The sequence below is a fragment of the Bombus flavifrons genome, chromosome 5, assembly GCF_040668555.2.
Source record: "Bombus flavifrons isolate JBK064 chromosome 5, iyBomFlav1_principal, whole genome shotgun sequence".
Classification (NCBI taxonomy): Eukaryota; Metazoa; Arthropoda; class Insecta; order Hymenoptera; family Apidae; genus Bombus; species Bombus flavifrons.
This window is the reverse complement of record NC_138446.1, coordinates 14,787,862-14,810,177: the sequence shown is the minus strand read 5'-3', so window position 1 is coordinate 14,810,177 and position 22,316 is coordinate 14,787,862. Positions and strand designations below refer to the sequence as shown.

The window sequence follows — 22,316 nt, the reverse complement described above, 5'->3', positions numbered from 1 at the left end:
AATCTATCGACATAAGTCGATTATTCATATCTGTAGCATCAGTACCGAATTTAATAACGAAATTAGCAAACGACTCGACGCAAGTACGATCGAAGAAATATTTCCAATCTTTTGATCAGTGATATATATCGTATACAATGTACATAATTAACGCCCACGCATTAGGATCGTTTGGCTGGTTATCATAGCATTAATATCTATTCGAAAATTACAAAATACAATTCGAAGAACAGGAACAGGTGATTACCAGTGAGCCCTAGCATCGCGTAACAAGAAAGAAATGGCAAAATGTGCAATTCGTCTGTGTACGAGTCGCGTGAACCGATAAACATGATAATTAAGCAGATAATTGGTGTGTGCACGGCGACGATGTGTTGGTGTGGCTAAACGTGCGTGTAGAAAGTGTTAAAGGACTGTAATTAGAGTGGTCGTTGGAGGGTCGAATGGGGTCGGGGGATGACGAGAAATGAAGGAGAACGAAGATAGAGGAAACTCGAAGAATATTTGAAGTTGAACCGAAGCTGGCAAACAGCGATATAAAAGCGCACAAAACAATACGATGTTCAAGATTATATATATATATATATGTATATTATATGTATATACATATAAGTAAAGATAGAAATAGAGAGAGAGAAAGAGAGAGAGAGAGAGAGAGAGAGAGAGAGAGAGAGAAGGTGAGTTTTAAGAAACAAGGAGTATGTTTGTAGGTTTGTGACTTTTCTTTCTAGTATGGTGTATATGAGTTTTGTGTGTGTTTTTGCGATGAAAGTGGCACGAGAGATCTTTTTCTTCGTCTGTCTACGCGTTCGGTAGTTTGCACCCTACGTTTCTCCCCCTCGTTTAAATTTTCTCACTCACTTACTCGCTTTTTCTGTCTCTTTTGTTTTATCGAAGGAAAATAATTGGGATTGTTGATTTACAGAAGAGGTTCGAGGAATTCCAAGGCTCGGTTATTTTCAATTGCTTAGGGGAGATGGTTTTCTGAAACGGAAGTCTCCTTACACGTTGACTGTCATGACGTTACTAAGTAAAATAAATAGAAAAGAAGTAACGACATAGTTAATTAGATAATGCCATCAAATAAAAACTGTGCTATTTAATAATTGATAGTTTTCATTATATACACGTACTACGTTACGAAGAGCAAAAGTCACGGTTTTCTACATTGAGAAACTTCGATTTATGATTTTCAAGGCAACTGCGAATTTTTACGAACGTAACTAGAGAAATGGAGTCTACATGAAAATTTGCTTTGTCCTGTATCCGTTACATTTTATCATATTCTGTGTAATATATTCCGTACATTTTTGGATATTCCAATTTCCCACAAATGACAATCAACGAACTAAAGATATTTGATAAGAACGTGTATGTTCCAACAACGTGTATGATCGAAACAACGTAAATTATTTTTAATATAAGTCTTCTCGATCATTCCACTACTTCCTGCTTTTAAAATGAATAAAACGTAAAGACCATATACTAGGAAATCACCAAATACTTAATTCTTTAAATAATTATTTTTGCACGATCAGATCTCGCATTCAAACTCGCACGTACGAAAGGGAAAGGAGTATCTGTGGAAAGTGAATGGAAATAGGTCGTCGAAGGCGGAGAGAGTAAAAAAGAGAGTGAAAAAGGCAGAGAATAAAATTGCAACGAGAAGAGCCAAACGACACGTGAGACTGGAACACCGAACAAAACGGTTGGTGAGATCGAAAGCAGCATTTCTCTATCCTAAGACACATACGTGAGTAATAAAAGAGGTAGAAGCATGGGCCGTTTCATTAATACCTTCGACTTCGCCTAGACAAAAGCGTGCGACTACTATTTACATATATAATAATGATATAACAATCAGATAGAGGTACGTACGTACATGTACAGGTGTTATGTATAAATATGTGAGCAGAGTGTGTATGTCTGTATGTGTGTGTGTGTGTGTGTGTGTCTTCTATATGTTCTGTGCTCGTGTGTTAATATACATATACGTATATAATATTCATTATATAATAGAGAGAGAGAGAGAGAGAGAGAGAGAGAGATACTTAAGAAACTTCGGAAGATGCAATGGTAATATAGATATGTACGGTATCATGCTGTTTGCGTTGGATTGTGACATGCAAAATGTCTGCTTCTAAATGTTAGAATACGATTTTTCTCCATGAAATATTCTTTCGATCGTTCGGGCATTGACAAGTGAAAAAGTTCAGAAACATTTTTCGATCATTGGCAAACAATTAATAGGCTTCTGTTAAACAAACTTTTCTAAGTCTAACTAGCGATACTAACAACGTTCTATTTATAAAATTCTGAACAATTTCGTACAATTGTAACAACTTAAGAAAGAAAATAAGAAAAATTATATCTTTCCCGTTAACTAGGAAGAAATTCGACAATGAACGAATTCACGGGAATCAGCCATTTTTCTTATCGCAATCCAACACCTGCAGGTGGATTAGTAAAACGTCGCGGCAGTGTCTGTGAACCACAATACGGCGTGTAGCGAGACTAATTAACAAAAGGTGATGTCTCTCTCGAGAAAAAGTTCGTACGCAGGTCTTAGTTTGGAAAGATCGATTCCGATCTCGACAGGCAAGTCGTTATCAATCGTTTTTGGTTAGTTCTCACTACTATCGTCTCCTGCTTTTGCCTCGTCTCTAATATCTAAATTGTGTGTGTATGTGTGGGTGAGTGTGTCTGTATCTTTTGTGCGTAATATGTTTTCTCTGTGTATAGATGTGTACGTGTGTGTATACGTGTACCGGCCTTGAAACGCCTTGGGAAACTCATCAGAGAAAGAGAAAGAGAAGGATAAGAATGGAGGTTGGTTAGATGTAGCTTCGGAAAAAATGAGGTGTGACAAAGTTTCATCAAATCAAATGGGCAGCATCTCCCGAGGGTCTCCTCCGCGACCGGAAGTGGCGGCAGCCGGCTCACCGGGTGCACCGTGTGTCCGCTGCTGCGTCCATTTTGAAACGATCTAATTTTTTTTCTTTTCTTCTACCATTAATTTCTCGAGCTCGCTTTTAAAACAACTGCTATTATTATTATTATTATTATTATTATTATTATTATTATTATTATTATTATTATTATTATTATTATTATTATTATTATTGATCTCTGCTAATGCTATTATTATTTCTTTTTTTAACCCTGCTGTTCTCCTCGGATTTATACGACATGAAACGAGTGTTATATTTCAATAGATTCTTAAAAAAATTGTTAGCAGAATATTTTCTGTATGGTTTATAAATAATCGGTATTGTTGTTCACTATGATTTTATGCTGCCTTTTATGTACTGCCTTCTTCTATGAATAAATTATTCTAAAAATAAGAGTATACCCGTAGGGAGGCAAATGTGAAGAAACGAGGTGAACATCAGGGTTAAACAATTCCTTTTGCATATTTTCTTTTTTTTGAGCTCATCGAGAATTTATATTCTTCACCGACGCAAGAGAAGATCGTGAAGGATACTACATGAAGCTTTTTAGCTGCCGTTTGCTTTCCTTTTTCTTTTCTTACGTTTTCTTTGCATATTACAATTACCATAAGAAGTATTTGCACACCATCGTGTTTACCATAACACGTACATAATAATTAATTAATCCAGATTATATTAAATCTCTTCTTATCGTTTAGTAACTTTCGTACTATAGAAAAGAAATGTAGAAACTGATAAAAAAGAGAAAAAAAAGAGGAAGAAGCTTCATTAAAAAAAATGCAAGTGTGTGCAAGTACTTTTTGTAGCCACTGTAGCTTCGATTGAACTGTACAAAACGACGTGAAGATCGTCGAAAGGATTACAAAGAGAATCGTGGAGGCGATTCGCCATTTGTCTAAGAAAAAGGTGTCGCGTGTTTCTAAGGAGAAGGAGGAAGGAGATGATGGTTTTTGGTATTTTAGTTACTTTAGATACCACAGTTCGTCAAAAGCAGCTGCGAACACAGTTACGCAAGGTGCACCGAGCTGCCTTATAACCAATGGGAGCTAAATAATGATAAAATGCGGAATGCTAGCTAGTAAAAATGCAATAGCTCGTCTAACAACTACGAGAACTAACACCATTGGTTATATTATGGTATGTATGTACGTGTCACTGGCACATACTCAGCGCGAGACAAGTGCGCCAACCGACTACCTTCGAACTTCAAACTATCACCACCTTTTATACAATTATACAAAATGATCTACTTTTTATCCAATTATATCACTTTGTACCAAAATTGTCTTTATCTGTATTTTTATTTCACGTATACCTCCTTCTATCTCCCTCCCTTTTACCTCCCTTTCCAGTAACTTTTACGAGAAACAATCTTGTTATCGAAAAAATGAAAAGAAAAATGGTAAGTCGATTAGCGCTCTCCTCCGCGCCGGTCTCAAAGTATCTCTTCTCCAAAATGCTGCACTTCATTAGGGATGCCACATTCCATTTACATTGACGAAGCTTTCGAGAAAAGGTCTCTCTCACAGACTCGCGCGATCATCACACACTCTCTCGTTCGCCTTAGCCTAATCCTTATTTCATGATATCCTTAGTCGAACGTCAACATCTCGCTCGTGTCTCTATTAAAATAATCGTCGTTAATCGGTCGACGATTATTTCACGAAGAAATCGAGTCGATGTCGAACGATTTTACTAGGTTAACACGAAGAATACGAATAACTTAAATACGTGACGGGATCGTTTAGTATCCTAAAGAGGAATTTCGTAGAATACAGGGATTAAATTTCTCTAATCTTTTCTCTAGAAATTAATAATCACGATATATACTCTCGTTTCTACTTTACACAATTATCGAATTACTTCTACTTATTTCTCCCTCCTTTTTTTTCTTGCTTTTTTTCCTCCCTATTTTTCTTGCAAATTGCGTGTAGATTTCACATCGAGGATCCCGTCACGTCCTCGCGATCACTTAAATGCTAAAAAGCGATGGCAACGCGTTCACCGTTGTCGCGCATATTTCTTAGAGAATGTCGCGGCGGCATTTTAATTTGCAATGCAAAAAGTGCGTCGCCTGGTGCCATTGTCGAGTCGTTGGATCTCTGACGCGTAATGAATGCCGACTTGTACTTCCAGTTAAACGCATCGACGGAGGTCGCTTTTCTGCAATTTATCTCGGCTTTCCTATCGACCGATTTCCCGTTACTTCCGCTCGGCCAAGGGCTCTTACACAACTCTGTACTGTCCCGATTCCTAGAATTCGGTTCTTAGCATTTCAATTTCTCGAATGTTTTCTGTTATGGTACCTCACGTTCTTCGAATTCACAATTTACTCGAGTTCTATCAAGAATAAAAAATGTTCTACGTACGTATAACAGCGTAATGGATATCTTCCGACCTTCAGACTAGAAAACAGCCTGTGAGTACCGTTATCCAATAGTACCAGACTGGAAACGATAGAATTTAACTAAGCGTTAACCTACAACGTCATCGTGAAGAACGAAGACCTCGAACCTCGATAAAACTGTTGTAACTCGAACCACATTACGATCACCATACGCCTTAACAACGCAGTTCGATCCTGACTAATACCACATCCAATGATTGATTAAAATTTGGTAAAAATGAAAAAATGTTCAAGTAGTTGAACTAATTCTACGTTCATGGATAAAAAATGATCAGACGCGGTGAATGAGTATACTTCCAAATAGCCTAAATACTAACGAAACATTAAAAGATCCTCGATTAGTCATAAAAATTTTAAATTAGAAAACACCAAAGTTTCAAATGGAAAAATGATTAAAGGCGACAAAACCGCGATTGCTTCGATTTTTCAGGGGACCTGGTTGGTTGGTTGAATTGGAGCGTGGCCTTTTATCGAGGCTCGGTTTATTCAGAATTCCGTGAAACTTGGCGCGACCAATCGGTTCCGATCACGCGTCGCCAAGCGGCGAAAGAAAGAGGATGAAAAAAAAACCGTTTCACGGATGCAGGATGATCGGTTGCTGGATAACTATCGTCAACGAGTTTAATTAATCCCCTTTCAGCATGCTGTAACTGGAACAGCTATATTCCGCTTTGGGATTGGCTGTTGCAACGACGGATGTGACTCGAGCTACACTTCCTCTCAGCATTCTACGCCACGATCGAAATAGACCTCCCTGTCGTGACCTAATAGCCAAGCATTAACGATTGTCGTCGTCTTTCATTCGATTAGCGACTTCGATTGATTGGCTGCTCTCTGATAGAGCGACTATTAGGTTAATGAGTCTTTTATAATTGAAGGTCGGTGTCTAAACGTTTGGAAGAATCTCAATACGACGATATAGTTTGTAATTAGGCAAAGTGGAATTTATTGTACGACATACTAAGACTGCAAGTGCTCTGGATTCGTACTTTGTATCGATGCTTTGTACGTGACGTTAACGCTAGAAATAACGTCTTTTAAAAATCTGTTTAAACGTTTCACACTGATCGGAGAATCGAAAGAAGTAAATTTCTAATTCAACGAGTTTACAAAAACCTAAAAGTTTCTATATCTAAATTCAAATGGAAGCTTATCCCATCATTCACTGACAATAATCATTCGTCGCTCTAACTCTCGAATCTTAATTTTTCAAGCAAAAACGAACGTCATTCCGTGAAAATAAGTCGGACCAAGTTTTTAGCACAACTCGACGGAATGATTCTTAATACAATTTACGGCACATTTGGCCGTTTCATTAAAGCCACGGGTAAAATCATTACCCAAACGCGAAAACTTTGAAGCACGTTTCGATTACTCGTCGAGCAACAATGAATTCCGCTCTTAGCGATTCGGCGAGAATAGTTTTGAATATGCAATATGCAAGCTTGGAAATTTCCATCGCGTCAAGTTCCTGGACCAGGGTCCTCGAGAATTCGTCTTCGAGCGGTGGAAAATCCGTAAGAGGGCAAGGATGGTCGTGCTGTGTCTTGGAAAATCATTATTCGCGTTTTCGTTGCTGGAAATAATGGATTTCTGATCTAATTACGCCGGCCAAGACTCACTGTCGAAGAAGCATCCTTTTCTTTCTGGGAACTATTCGCCTTTTGTTATTGCTCCGCGTGAAACTTTCCACGCGATTTCATAATCTCGATGAACTTCGCCAAGTTTGATGGTGCGAGGAACAACGGGATCGTCCAACCAACTCCAATTAACCTCTTGGGAACGATGCACCGTTGCATTCCAATTTATATCGCGTTCGATACTTCTTCTTAAGATTCTCTGAGCAGAGAATCTGAAATATATCGATAGTAGCAGCTGGATGTTACGAATATTTCGATTAATACTGAAAATAAATGGGATTGATAATAGAAAGGTGAATACTTAATTGATGAATTATATGCAAATTTTTATCAACGTACCTGAATTCGAATTAATCGCGATGCTTGAAAGTGAAAGACGGAGTTGGTGTTTTTCTATGAAAATAAAATCGTATCGTTCGAAGTAATTTTACGGAGGAAGAATAAGAGAAGCGAGTCTTCAAAGAACAACGAGATCAAAAATCAGAGTACCACGATGACGAGTAACAAGATTTTTCCTTGTTATTTGATATTTCATTATATCGACGAATATGGTTATTTTACACTTCGCCTATTTTACATTTTAAAGGATTCGTAAATACCAAGATAGCCCAATTGAAAATAAAAATGTCTATATCGTCCAACGATATCTATTAGATTGTTCTGAAAGTGTCTTTCTTCCGCAAACGTGTTTTTTACAACAGTGTACCTTCGTACAAACGTGAAACCAGATCTGTGAAATGTCACGGTGTTTATCTCAACAAAACGAAATGGATCGTACGTAATTCGACAAAATAATATACGAAAAACTTTAAAACGAAAAACTTTGTGCGTCTATTATTTCCTCATAAAACGAAGGAAACTTTTCGGACAATATAATACGAAGATCATTATGGTAGTAAGATTCTAAATGACAATCTCAGAATATTATCGCAAAGTCTGAAAATATACAAAAATATACGATGCAAGAAAATAAAGCACTTTTCGGACAATAAAATTCGAAGATCACTATGGTAGTAAGATTCTAAACAACAATCTCAAAATATTATCGCAAAGTCTGAAAATATACAAAAATATACGATGTAAGAAAATAAAGCACTCGTATCGAGAATTCCTATGAAAAGATTCTAAACAACAATCTCAGAATATTATCGCAAAGTCTGAAAATATACAAAAATATACGATGCAAGAAAATAAAGCAGTCGCATCGAGAATTCCTATGAAAAATTATCCGCATTCGAATGGATCATTGTGATCGTCCCTGATGCTTCTGGCACTAAAACTTTGAATTAGAGTTGCGATAAAATCTCGCTACGGTCCTTCCTACAACAACGAAGATGATTGTTAGAACGATGCGAATTTATTTTTATAAGAAGATAATCTAGTGGACAATGGACGGGCGTGCGTGACATCGTTAGCGACCGATGCTATTGGGTTACTGGTACCGCCAGAGCTTGATGAAGTGCACTTGAGTGTACTTGACGCAAAGACGCTGAATATGCAAGCTCACCGGATGCCGGCTGTCGGCACGATGTATTACTGCGGATCTTATCCAGACCGCTGTCATCCATATTGAAACCTATTTGCATTTCAAACTCTCCTATACACTTGGAATCCTCTATGCCTCTCTCCCTTTATTCTCCTAGATCTCTTTTTTCGTCCTTCCTCTGGAAGCTTCGATTTTCTCATGCATAAACGAGCGACAATTAGAACTGCACGCTCGCGTTACTTCTGCCTGGTGTTTGATTCGATTCGCCGGAGAATCTTCAACGTGAGTCTAAGGAATTTGAATGTCGAGAACTCTCGCGGAACATTGCGCGGCAAATTAGATCAAGACTATTGAATTTTGAGAGTGAACGCTGTAACTCAAAGTTATTCGATTACCTTACGAGATTAAAAATCCGAATGATTCGTTCGATTCGTTTCGCAGGAAAATCTGCAAGATGAATTTACGAAATTTAATTAACTCACCCGTTGCAGATATTGCGCAGAAAATTGAATTGCAATCGGCGAATTCTAAGAACAGACAGACATCGAAACTGCAAGTTATACAATTGCAATCTCGCAAGCTAAATAACCTAAGTTCTGATTTACGATTCGATAAGAACAGAAAGCTTTATCATCGTCAATAAGGACAGAATGTTCAATATCAAACTTCGTATCCTCTCAATCGAATAATCAAATCAAATAACTGCGAGAACCGTCTCTTCCAACTCCGATATCCGTATCTAACCGCTGCTCTTTGTCACGCACTCCATATCTCTAGTAGAAAAGTTTCAACAATCTGGAGAAACGTTCCACGACAAGACCTGACTAACGACAGAACCTCTACCCTTCGACAGAAGCAATTTCATCGTCTCATCTCGCGATACCCTTTATATTTCATTCCTCACGCAGCCACAATTTTCAAGCGCGACCTTCTTTCCTTTAGGCTACACAATAAGCCGATAATCCCGCAACTCGGTACAAGAGAACAGGGAATAAAACGAAGCAGTCACGACAACTTTGCAACCAGGATCAGAGAAATCACTGGAGACGCGGTTCTTGACAAGGCAGATCGCTCGACAATGGCACCGACGGTTTTACGCTACGCTTGGGGGTAGTTTAGGGTACGCGAACGTTTCTCGTTGCCATCGCGCTGCAAAAGAACGAACGACGAAGGGACGCAGCCACACGATCCAGTTTTCACTTTTCTTCGGTTTTCAAACACACCTGGCCTTCTTGCTTTTTCTTTTTTCTGTTTACTTTCTGCAACTACAAACTTTCTGGAGGGATGAAACGACCCCCGTGGCGCTGCGTCTCTTCGAACGAATGATTACGGTCTCGCGACGTCCTCGTGACCAGGTTGTCTTTCTAGTTGAGTTTTTTTCAAAAGTTTTTCCATAAGAGAAATCGTGTCACGTTGGCGCGGTGATTATTTTATATTGTCAAGGGGCAAAACAGAAAAGAACGGGAACGCATAAAAGACGAGGAAGATTGGGAAAGTTAGAGAGGAAGAGGGACATAAAAAGGTTGTTCTCGACCATCAGATTGTGAAACTCGTCGATCGATTTTGGATTCTGTGAAGGAACTCGAGGGATAGTTCGAGCGAGAAACTCGTGAATCGAGCAAGTTGGAAGGAGGGTAGTTCTAGGGTGTTGGATTAACGTGGAGCGTGGAAACGAACTAGGGCCGGTGAGACTTCGAACGCGAATCCATCCTGGTGACGAGGATTTCGTGGCTAGGACACGGCTGTATGTGTGGCTTAAGTCTAACTGTATTCTTAGGGGTGGGTTGACAGGGGTGGCTCGCAGCCTAAGGGCGACGTGAGCTTACCTTGCTTCCCCTTTCGTTAAATATGATTTCCACGTCGAGGATTGGCCCGAATTGCTGGAAAACAGAAAGCAATCTCTTGAGAATTCTTGAGTTAGAGTGTGTTTAATGAGATAAGAGCAAGAGGAAAATTTAATAAAACAACTCTATCGATAACAATCCTTATCGCGTAAAATATACAAGACTAAATATAAAACTATATATTCTAAAATTAAGCGTGATAGTCTAAACTATTATGATGAACTATTATCATAAGAATAGAAACTGGAAATATTTCAATGCTCGATAGAAGAATTATTTATTTATTCGTTCTTTTTTCTCATATTCATAGTTGTTATTAAATTTTGACGATATAAACAAGGTAATAAGATAATTATACGAAATAAATTAAGAATTTCGAAAAAAGATTCCCAAGGAATTCAGGTGGTAAAAATGAGACTTACCCCAAACATTGCCCTGAGATCAGGGTCTCGAAAACGGAAAGGTATATTGCTGACATGAAGGCGTTTTGGTTGACCTTTTAGATCGGAACCCTGTGTCGCTGTCGCAGGTGTAGTTGCACCTGAAGTGACAGGTACTAAAGCGCTGCCTTCGACGGCGCCCTCAGGATTGGTTTCGTTGCCAGCGGGTGTGGGTGCTGCTTGCTGGCCACCTCCTCCTGCAGCTGCAGCTGCCGCGGCCGCCACTGCTGCCTGAAACACCTCCGACTGTCGTCGAAAACCAGAGATAGTATCAGAATCATCGTGAAGCTCGTATATTTGAGATTTGTCGTTTATATTCATAAGATATATATTCAAAGGTATTTACAACGATTTATTAATAGACATGCGAGACTTTGTAAGAAATTTCAAGTGATTTTTAAAGATATGGACGTAAAATACTTTCGAATTTTATATGATTTTATTTCTTATACCAAGTGCTTTTTAAAAATATAAAGAAAACATCCTTTTACGTTTATTAAATTTTATATAACATTATGATATTTATCGTAGATTCTTAACTCCCGGCAATAATGATTTCTAACTTAAAGGTGATATAGAAATTAATTATTAGTAATTATAATAATAATTATTAATCTATTCTATCATTGCACCATTGTAACTCCGCCAAACAATTCATTTGCAACAGACATTGTTTCCTATATTCCCAATCGAAGCTTAATGAATCTATATTCCTAACAAACGAAGAAAATCGTTAAACCCAAGAGTCAATTAACGAACGCAAATATTTTCTATTTCTTTATTCACGCCAATAATCCTCTAACTACGAAGCGGAAAATTCTAAAGCTCGACTTAATTGAATTCTCCGTAAATGCCTCTGACAATATTCGCAAAAAGGAGACAAGATGTTTGCTACGAGGTCTAGAGACGCGATCGTTAGCATTCCGATTCCGCAAACGGTACAGAAGCCGCAAGTAGAGCCGGCTGTAAGTGGTCAGCCACACCGGCCGACCTTATCTCGTTCGCGCCACTAACGAGGCTAAGTGAACACACGTCGCGTATAGTCAGACGCAGCTGCCGTTGCGTGGAATTTCTGGCTGTGCTACTGAATACCGTTCCACCTTCAACTTTATCACGTCTGTCATTGCTTATACCGCCACGGTAACTATCCACGGTTACTGGAACTAAAGCAATTTCAGCCATGAGCCGGCTATTAATAAACACTTTGTTAGAACGACACGTTTCCTCTGGCTTCCGTAGAAAATAGATTACGGTGTCCTTTGTGACGGACAAAATTGGGCGGAATATGACTACCAATTGTCGACGTAATATCGCGCTAACTTTCAAGGTTAAATTGCTATTAAATTATTGCAACGATATTAGCAAGCTGATAAATTAGAAATTAAAAGTTATAAACTTTTTTCTTACAATTTTACGTTAAACTGAGCAATCGGGTGATTGTATTTTCTAAAATTCGTTTGGAAAATTTGATTTCTTACGCTGTTGTAATAGAAATTATAAAACATTTTCTATTATTTTTATATTATATAGATATATTTTATATATGTATTTTTAATAGAGGATTTATTATTTCGATAACTCGTAACTTATGGCTTGTAAAATTTTGTTAATGGCTTCAAGTACACGCGTTATAATAATCAATTATTATCCTCGTTCTGATTACAGAATTCCTACTTTTTCAAATTTCTACGTTAGAATTATAAAATTAGCAAGCTACATAATAATTTTCCATTTCAATTTTCATTAATTTTGTACCTTGATTAAAATTTCATTCGCGTAGCAGCATATCGAAATTTACTATTCTTTCGATTAATTTCGTGACGAAGGACGACGTTGCTTCAACGTCGAGCGTCGCACTCATCGAAGACGAGTTTGATGCCACGTTTCAAGAACGCGGCAGACGTAATGAAATTTAGATAGGCCAGAGAGGCTACAGACTGGCTCCTTTCCTCTCCGTGGGAGACTCACGAATTATTCATTGAGCATCGACGATGCCCACCGATGCCCGATACTATCAGAGATTAGGGTTTGCAGAGGGAACCTTCGATACGCTTTCAGACGTATTCTACGACGTGGGTAGCTTGTATCACGGTGGATTAAAACTTTGTTTGCTCGAGTCTTTGGGATAAAGAGGGTAGAACAGCAGCGACAGAATGGAAGAATGACGGTCACCTCGATGGCTACTCGAGAACACCCTCGATCAGCTTTCTTTTTCGAGGACTTCTTACGATGAAATATAATGGTGTCATTGATATTTTTGCGTATTCCTTTCTTATGGATTTTTGTCTTATGGGTCTGGAATATTAATAAGATATCGCAGGAATATTTCGATTATCCAACGAACATTTGAAATATTATCTTTGGTTTGCTTTATTTAGCGAAACACTTACAAACGAATACTAACATAAACAGAGAAAAATCGTTATCCTATCCGAAGGGAATAATTCTATCAAAATATTCTGCGTTTAATTTCCAATCGTTTCTTTAGGAAAATTAAAAATTTCAGAAATTTTTTTAGAAGATTACAGAACGATATTGGAGAGTTGCGACGAGATATGCGAGCTGAACGATTAATTGAAAAAATTCTGATTGAAGGAGTGACAGAAGGATACACGAGGCAAAAAACAGAAAGATCGTATATGAATTTTCCGCGTTTTTATCGCTCTTTCGCCTCCCGTCGGGGCTGTCGAAGCAGCTTGCGAAAACGAGGCCGATTGCGTCGCGTTTAATCGAACGAAATTGCCATTCCAGCTTTTTTTTATTGCTGCCTCGTTTCAATCCGCGCGGGAAAATTTTACGAGCGTCGGACACTCGTTTCAATTAGCCAAAATTATTCCAATTCGATGGGCGACAGACGAACCGTACACTATTCCAATTTCATTAAAAATCTATCGTTTCTTGGATAGTTATAGATTTCTTTTCCCGTGTCTGTTTACAGCATTTGCGTTTAAAGAAACATTTTCAGGATAAGTCTGTTTGGAAAAAAGAATATTTGTGAGAATATAAACATTATGATTGTTATTTATTTATTTTGTTTGCAGATAAATGGTAGACGAGGATATTACTTTGCGTCTGAAAAGAGAAATAATTGACTAGAATAATTGTAAAGAAACCGAAGTTACGAAAGATTTTTATGCTTTCTACTAGGAAAATAAGACGTCTGAAAGTGACAGGTGTATTTTTCAGCAAAACCGCCAGAGATTTTGAGGATCGAGTACTATTAACCCCGAAACGTTGGTAGATTGCCCGGGGATGGTCCTTCGACTGATACAAATAATAGGGATTTCTCTCTTCACTGGCAGGAATTTATCGTTCCCGAAAACTCCTGGCCATTTGTTTCTTCCCCAATTCCTTTAAAGAAATAGCTACAAAAAGATACAGCGAGGAAATTGCGGAAACTCTGTCCAAGAGCGAGCATCGTTAGTCTTTCCAGTCTTCAATTGAACAACCAATTTCCTCTTAAATTTGCAAATTCGCCATACAAGTTGCTACACGATCGCTTCTTTTTCATCAGCTTTTCAGAATAAATCGAAATCTTCGCGTATGAAACTTAAAATTCAATCCCCTGATACACAGTTTACCACATAAAAAAAGATGAATATTCATAATAAATCAACATCCCACGTTTGAGCGCACGTTTTCCAACTTCATGGTACAACTATCTCAACCAATTACCCAACCCCCGGGAGTCTTCTTCCCTTCAAAACCTCGTGCTGGAAACAGTTTCGAGCGCGTACAACTCGAAAGCACGCGAAACTCTCGCGGAAGCCTTTCAACACGGGCGGCGGAGGGGTAAAGGGGGTGGATAATTCCATGGAAAACCCACGAAACATTTGAACTACTCTCGAGACGTCCGTATCGGCTAACGAGGCTCCGTGAAGAAGCGCGAATGGAAAAATTTTCGAGACATCGGTCGGTGGACTTTGCCCTACGGCCAGCTCACTCCACGTTGCCGATGAAACTGGATCGTCTGGATGCTTTTTCGTCGTTCAATGAACGACGCGACATCCGCGGGAACGCGGCCATTCAACGTGTTCGTTGAAAAGGAACTTTTAATTTGCGCCTCTGCACCACCGAGTGATTTGAATAGAGTCCTGGCGCCCGACCGCCGTTCGACTTTTCGTATTGTGCGACAAAACTGTGCGATACTTGCGCTGTCTCGCGATAATGGTCCTTCTACGACTAAAGGTTGTTTTTTCAAGATAATTTGCCTGCCGGGATCACTTGAAATTTGTTAAGAGAATAACGTTCGAGTGGGTATTACAGTTTGGTTGAAGAGGCAGTTAAAGATTGTCGGAGAATAGTAACCGACAGACACTGTTAGTGTATTCTTGTTGTGAAAGGCGCTTTAAGATGGTTGGAAAATAAGATTTGAAGAATAAGCTGATACTTTACGTAATATGGCAATGGTTGGCCTGGAAGAGTCGAATAATTTTTGGGATTAATTAATTTTTGGGATTAATTTGAGATATTTAGAGAATAATAATTGATATTGTTGCGTGCGTTGGTCTTGTGGTTTTGTTGTGGATTGAAAGGGATTGAAAAATAAGGATCACGAGAAGACGGGATAATAAGAGTGGAAGGATTTTTATGATAAAAGGATTTAAGTTTGAAAGTAAGTTAAATGAATAGAAAGAAAGGGTTATCTCTCGGAATATAACAGAGCTTCATTTATCCGAGCTTCATTTGTTGAAACAATATTTTAGCCAGTTCCCAATTAACTCAGCTCCTTCTTGATTGAGTCCATTTATCCAAACGTGAACTTCTATTATTTGAATGGAGGAATTGTGGTTAAGGGGCAGAATTAATGAACTTCATTTGTACGAACTGTTTGTCTCTTGACAGCAACTTCAAATTAATGAAATTCTATCGTAGTCGATAGTTTGAATTTAAATATTATAGATTCTAACATTTGTATATCGTAGACGTGAGATTTTGTAATGAAAATTATGTTAAAAATAAGAATATTCATTCTTGTTTTAGAATAGAGATAAATTCGTCCGCAGGTTCTCTGAGAATATTTTTTCTCTCGAGATAAAGTTCAGCGCAAGGAGCCCTCGACGTTTCAAGCGGTTCTCAAAATTGCCCGACGACTCTCGAATTCTACAGAAAATTTCTAGGAGCAGCTCAGACCCCCCCCCCCTTCGCGTGTGTCTCCTAGCGGATAGGATCTCAACTTTCCAAGATTCTTCCACTTCAAAAGTGACTCTCTAAGATCACCTAATCCTTAGATAGATCCTTAGTCCGAGGTAGATCCTTCGGTTCAGGAGTAAATTTTCGAAGACTGAGACTCAGAGCAGATCTCCAAAGTAGATTCCTAGAGAATCCCCTAGACGCGTGATTACTTTTCGCGTGCTTTCGATCGATTGCTTCAGAAAACGCTACCAAAGGCTGTTTTAGTCTCAAAGCAGCTCGACAAATCCCTGTCGTATTCTACATGATATCGCATATTTAAGAACATTCAAATTTCAAGCTACAAATAAACTTTCCAAAAGATACGATCTCCAAGGAATCCAAGGAAAAATTTTCGGACAAAAAGAGTAGAACTTTCAAACAGTGGCGGATTTCCACGTTCTTTTATTCGAAAAATTCATTACAGACTCAAACAGTCGATATCTTTTTGAAATCTTGAAGCGTAAATCGACGTACAACGCAGTTATATTCTAACTGCGGCAATGAAAATGAACAACGAAACGCGAAGCTTGTAAGCAACGTAGCAAAATAGTAGGAAGAAAATATTTTTAAAAATATAGATTCAAGAGAACGCGTCAACATAATTGTTCGTCAACAAAGAAGATTAGCCACGAAGTGCGACACGTCTATAAATAATAGAAACCTGGCACGTACGATGTTTAAGAAGAGGAAAATCACGCGGGTCTGCATGCGCAAAATGGTCAGAACGAAATGCGGCTTTACGAGTCGCTGACTAACCGGCACCGGATAATTGAACAGACGAGCGACGAACAAAGCGACCACGTCGTCCGGAACCACGACATTGTTCGAAACTCTTCACGCTTGGCTCAACCATGTCCGAAATGCTCCGCGTGCACTTCGTTCGCCTGGGTTAATTAGATACGACCATTCGACAAACTGTCCTCAGAATCGTACGTCCTGAATCTTGCTTGAATCACGATAATTTACAGTCAGCTCTACGATCGTTGTCTTTCGATTCTCGATGGTTCGCGTCTGTATGCGCGTGTATGTGTAAAACGATTCAGTTAGTATAGACGTGCCTACAAAGTGGAACTTGCAAGTTAAAATTGGAAAATGGAGGATTTAAGTGGCAATCGATAGACTGATTGGAGGAAGAATGTTCGATGGAATTTGGCTGATTAAGAAGTAAGAATTTCATTGAAAAACTCTTCCACAAGGATGTGATAATAGAAAGAAAAGAAGGATGGATGGAGAAATAAAGAAGAGCGTGTTCTCTTCGGAGTCTGTTAGTGGAGATTTACGAGTAAGACTAATTTAATCAATCCATGACAAATTTCCTCCTTCATCTTTTTCTATTTAACTTTTGCAAGTATACTATACCTTCTAACTCTATTCTGTTAGAGAAACTGACTTCGAATTCTCAATCCACTCCATCTCACACTTGGTGTTCATTTTCCCTTTTCTTCACCTCGAATCTTTCATTCTAATCCTATCATTTTTCCACTCTACAACCCGAACCTCCACCGTAGTCTAAACTGAACTGGCTTCCAAACATGTGTAAGTACCTACAGCGCTCAGAAACTAAATTTATCTGCGATTTTTTTCAAATTAGAAACATTGTCGCTTATATTACAATTCCTGTCCGGAATTACAAATTGTTATCTAGTTTCTAACAGCGCAACTCGCAACAGACTTCTCGTTTCACTTCGTCTTACGTTTCCTTCCTTCAGCCTTTCGCTCAAATCGCCCATTTTTCCAGTCTGCGAGCGAAAGCTGCACCGCGCTTTAAACTGAACAGGCGAGGAGATTTGGAGAATTGGTAAGGGCGAGCAAATAGGAGGGAGACACTACAGTTCCACGGAGCCCTTTAATTAAAAGCTGTTGTCGAGCGTGTCGACTAACGTGGCACCACACAGGATTACCAGAGTCTCTGGCTCTCTCACTCTCTTGGCCAGTCCAGAATCCACCCAGCCGTCTAGTAAATCGAATTAACGAACGGAATTACTTTAATTAGCGCGGCTAATTAGGCCGCTTTATGAGTCGCGCTAATTACCGCGACTACGCGCGTCACGCCATCCAACGGCGAGTTATCGCGCGCTTAAACAAATTTCGAGCGTTTGCGCGGCGAGCCGAGGGATGTTTCAACTTCGCTGGAACGCAACGACGTAGGGGGGAACAACTACAGGATATTTGTTTGATCAAGCTGTTAAACCACGCGGAAAGTAATGGTTAGTCTGGCTTCTGTCGAGGAAACATATCGTTTCTTTGATACGAGTCAGTGGATGTAAATCGACTGATTAAAACTAGCGGTGATTCCAGTCACACGTGATCCTTAATTTGCACGTTCGTACGGTTCAGTCAAGTTGTTATCGTACAATGTTTTACAGTAGGCTGCATCGTGGTAAATAAAATTGTATCAGGCGTCGCGTGTGATCTTTAACTTGGTCGTTGGTAGCATGGTTTTAGACGAGAACGTGTTTCTTTAGCTGTTTTAAATTCTACATTACACGAGGAATAACCTTCTATTAATCAAGATGATGATGTGCAAGGTGATGATAATCGTGTCGCTAATATTAATACAAATCTGTGTAGATATTTGTCTATTTAACTAATATGTACTCCTTGTACACTTCTAGAGTCTATAGCATACAGCTGTCTATTATTAGTCGCGACAGTTATACGTCGAACGAATAAACGAACGTGATTACAGAAATATACAAAATTGAGAGAGTATCTTGAAAGTTAATCCAAATCAAATTCTACTTCTTCGAGATCTCCGATCCTTCTCAGTCCTTAATTCCAAGGGGAACTGTTCAGATCTCCAGAACTTTCGCCAGACGAATATTTCCCCGCTGGTTCGATCGAACTCTCCCTACACTTATCTCCCTTTGTTTCTCGACTCGTACGTGCGTAGAATCATCGAGGGTTCGTGTACGTGACGTAACGTCAGCTAAGGAAATCAGGCACCGGTTGTGGCAACTTTTGTCGGAGACCGCAAAGGCGGCGAAGCAAGGACGAGCAGTTCCGAATGGAGATCCAAAAGCGACTGGACAGAGAACCAAATGCGGTTTCGGTGTGGTGGTTCGACTGACTGACCGACGTGGCGTGTGACCTCGGTTTCACAGGGTCGCGTTCCGCTGCTACATCCGCCGGAAGAGAGCGTTTCCCCTACTTGTGAAGTGTAGCGAGAATGTCAACGAGCGGTACATGAAACGGCTTGGTGAATCCGAGGATTCTTTTCGTGTTGAATATCATGAAGATCTTGGCCACGGTTTCTCACGCGGAAATTGTACGAATACGTGCGATGTGCTCGTTAAGATTTTGGAACGAAAATATTTTATCCGTTGCATGTTCGTTTCAGGTAGGCGGTAAATTCTTTTCTGAAGTTTTTTTTAGAATGTAGAATTCTTGGAATGGCTTAATCGTAAAATTATGTTGCCCTTCTATCTCGTTATTATTCGTAAACGCGGCTGTGTAAATGTTAAAGTTTCCGCTAAAGAAATGGAGCGAATGCCATTTTCCTTGCCCTTGATCGTACGAATTAAAATGACGAATTATCTGGTTACATTTAATCGTGGATTTTGTATATTCTATCGCTCGCATATTTATGATATCGGCGTGAGAAAAGAGACTAATCGATTAATCGGTAATCAACTAATTATTTACTATCAAACGGCACCGACCAATCACGACGAAGGAAAACTAAAGCAAATAAAAGTAGCAAATAATGGAATGGAAGTATGACATACAATAGCCTGTTGATCGACACCGTTCGGTGGTGGAGGTGGACTGAAGCTGGCCGCGGTTGGGGCACCGGGGGCGGTAGGATGTGGGGCACCAGCCGGTGGTGGAACTTGAGGACCACTGGGTGGTGGCTGTTGGGGTGCGCCACTGTTGTCTTCTTTCACTGGCACCGGGGGCGGTGGTTTCACCTCACCGGCCGCACCAGCCGCCCCAACGACACCCGCTACGCCATTTACCGGCGGGGGGAAGACACCCCCACCGTAGGGCGCAGCCATGCCTGTCTGCACCATGTGCTGCAAATAAAAATAAAATTGATTATTCCATGTATTCCTTCGTTTGGTCAGTATCAAGTATCGAATAGCGATTTTGGAAAAATCATTCAATTCCTCTAGGTAATGGAATATTTATGTAGATAGCAAGGCTTAGGTATTATGCCTGAATGGCAAAATATCTCGCTATTAGAATTTCTAAATTATCTGTAATACGTAAAGACGTTTAAATATGAAAATATTTAGAAAATAATTTATAAAATATATATGTAAATTCTATAGAATTCAAACTACCCGCCAACCGATAACTTTACTTCTGCTTTGTTTTACCGGCAGTGATTTGCTGAATCGAATAGATCGCAAGAGAAGAACTGTAATTTAGCACTCAGAAAATCGATTCTCCATTTTCCAGGTAAAATTTGTAGTAGATTTGTTATTAACTTTTATTGCGTTTAATTTAATTATTCCCAAAATAAAGTCGATTTTCCAAAATCGGTCGCCTGGCTTACCCTAAGCATTTACTTTATTACATATATTAAGCTTATATCGCAGGTAGCAGAGTACTCAAGCAACAAAGTTCTTTGACACAAACATTGCTACATAACAGAATATCTAAGTAGCAGAATTCTTAGTTCTTAAACATACTGCTTGAGCCCGAAAATTGTCAAATACATATCGCAACTCTTAAGCACCAAGTTATACCTCTTAGAAATTCCTACTAATGAAGATTCTTAGAATACTAGATATTCTACCGCACTTATAAATAGCAAATATTTTGGCACATCTCCACCAGAGTGTCGCGGTTCACCGCGGCCGTTTAGATAATACCATTCAGCGAGCAAAAGGACTACGTTGCATCGCGGACTAATCCTTTCAATCCAAGAGCAAATACGCAACATCGAAGCTGTTTTCGCCATATTTCCTTCCCGTTTATCCTAACGTTTTATCGCGCTTATGTATATTTTAGAGGATCGATGGGTCGAACTGGCACGCCTTACGTAAATAAGAAACTCGAATAAACATTACTCCATTGGTGGAATCCCGATAGAGTCGTGCAACAACAACTCGGACTTTAGAATTTTAAATGCGACTTGAGAACGAGACGATGATTTGTGCCCGTATGAATTTTTCACGTCACGACGACAATAAATACGCTCGATACAGGCTATTAGAAGTAGACGCCGCGGACAAACCACAAATCATTTCGCGTGTTGCACGCGCGTCGATTAACAGCATGCTACAACCCTCTCGTTTTTTCCCTCTTTACCTTAGGATTCGATGAAAATGTCGAGAAAGGGGAAAAAAAATATAAGAAGAAAGTTGCTCGTTACTTTTTCCATCGTTTCATTCATCAATCTCTTAATAATCCTGTTTTTAGTATCATTATGGTATAGATGAAACGTATACCGGGATTAATTATAATATCAACGAATAAATTGAATCCTGTGCAAAACGATTGGGTTTATGGACAGAGATTAATGGAGAACCGTGCACAAATCGTGTTTATACTCTATTATCGTTTGTTACGCGACCATAGGCTATGTATTTCGGTGAAATTAGTTCTCGATTAACGTACATATTGCTTTACTAAATAAGAATCTTTTTCGATAGAAATGTCAAAAACGTTGCAAACTACCAGATTTAGAAAATTAGTTCGTTAATTTTCTTCTACGCACAAAATCCAATTATCCAAAGGACTCTTAAAATTATAACATTTTTATCAGCAGAAAAATTATTTTGTCGCAACATACGAAAACGAAAGCACGATAATTGTTTGAACAATGTATTGGAATAATTCAAGTTACACGCTATACGCGTCAGCATGGTGAAAAGTATTATCTAAAAATCCCTGTTCGTCAAGAGAATCCTGCTCGTCTCCTTTCTACGAATTCCTAATACACGTTAAAACCATCTCGGTCGGTTCCATTTCCAGGTTGCCGTGTTCAATCCTCGCGGTAATCCTCTTTTCTTCGCGCTTCTTCGCAATTACATAATCCCGCATTTGCATGCGATCGTCGCGTCACCGTAAGACAATTCTTCTCAACGAAGACTAACGTCTTCCGCTTAAAGAATACTGTTACGAATGCGCACGGCGTCCAAGGCCTGCAACCCCTGCCGCAAAATGGAACCGATTCCTTGCGAGGGCAGGATGGAAAATGAGCGCCGCCGACATAACTCCAAAGAGACAGCTCACGGACGTTTCGTGCGGTGCTCATCTTTCGAGATTATTTGGAAACACGCGGTGCTCCAACCTACAATTTGTTCACCCTTGCGAAACCATTTTTCTGGCAGATCCATTTTGCTAGTCAGGGGATCGTACGAGTGGTCGTTTGTTATTTAGAGATCGATGCTGAAAATACGAGGCTGTGAAAATACGTTTT

The 22,316-nt window shown here is 39.3% G+C and overlaps 1 protein-coding gene across 1 annotated transcript in view; it reads right to left on the bottom strand.

The window, feature by feature from the left end:
- Positions 1–22,316, bottom strand: part of LOC138180129 (uncharacterized) — a 351,184-nt gene that overhangs the window by 86,433 nt on the left and 242,435 nt on the right. Inside the window, exons 15-17 of the mRNA XM_069113651.1 lie at positions 19,672–19,959; positions 10,751–11,014; positions 10,311–10,364 (exon numbers count right to left, since the gene is read on the bottom strand). Coding sequence (XP_068969752.1) covers positions 10,311–10,364; positions 10,751–11,014; positions 19,672–19,959 — 606 coding nt within the window. The remainder of the gene's footprint in view (positions 1–10,310; positions 10,365–10,750; positions 11,015–19,671; positions 19,960–22,316) is intronic.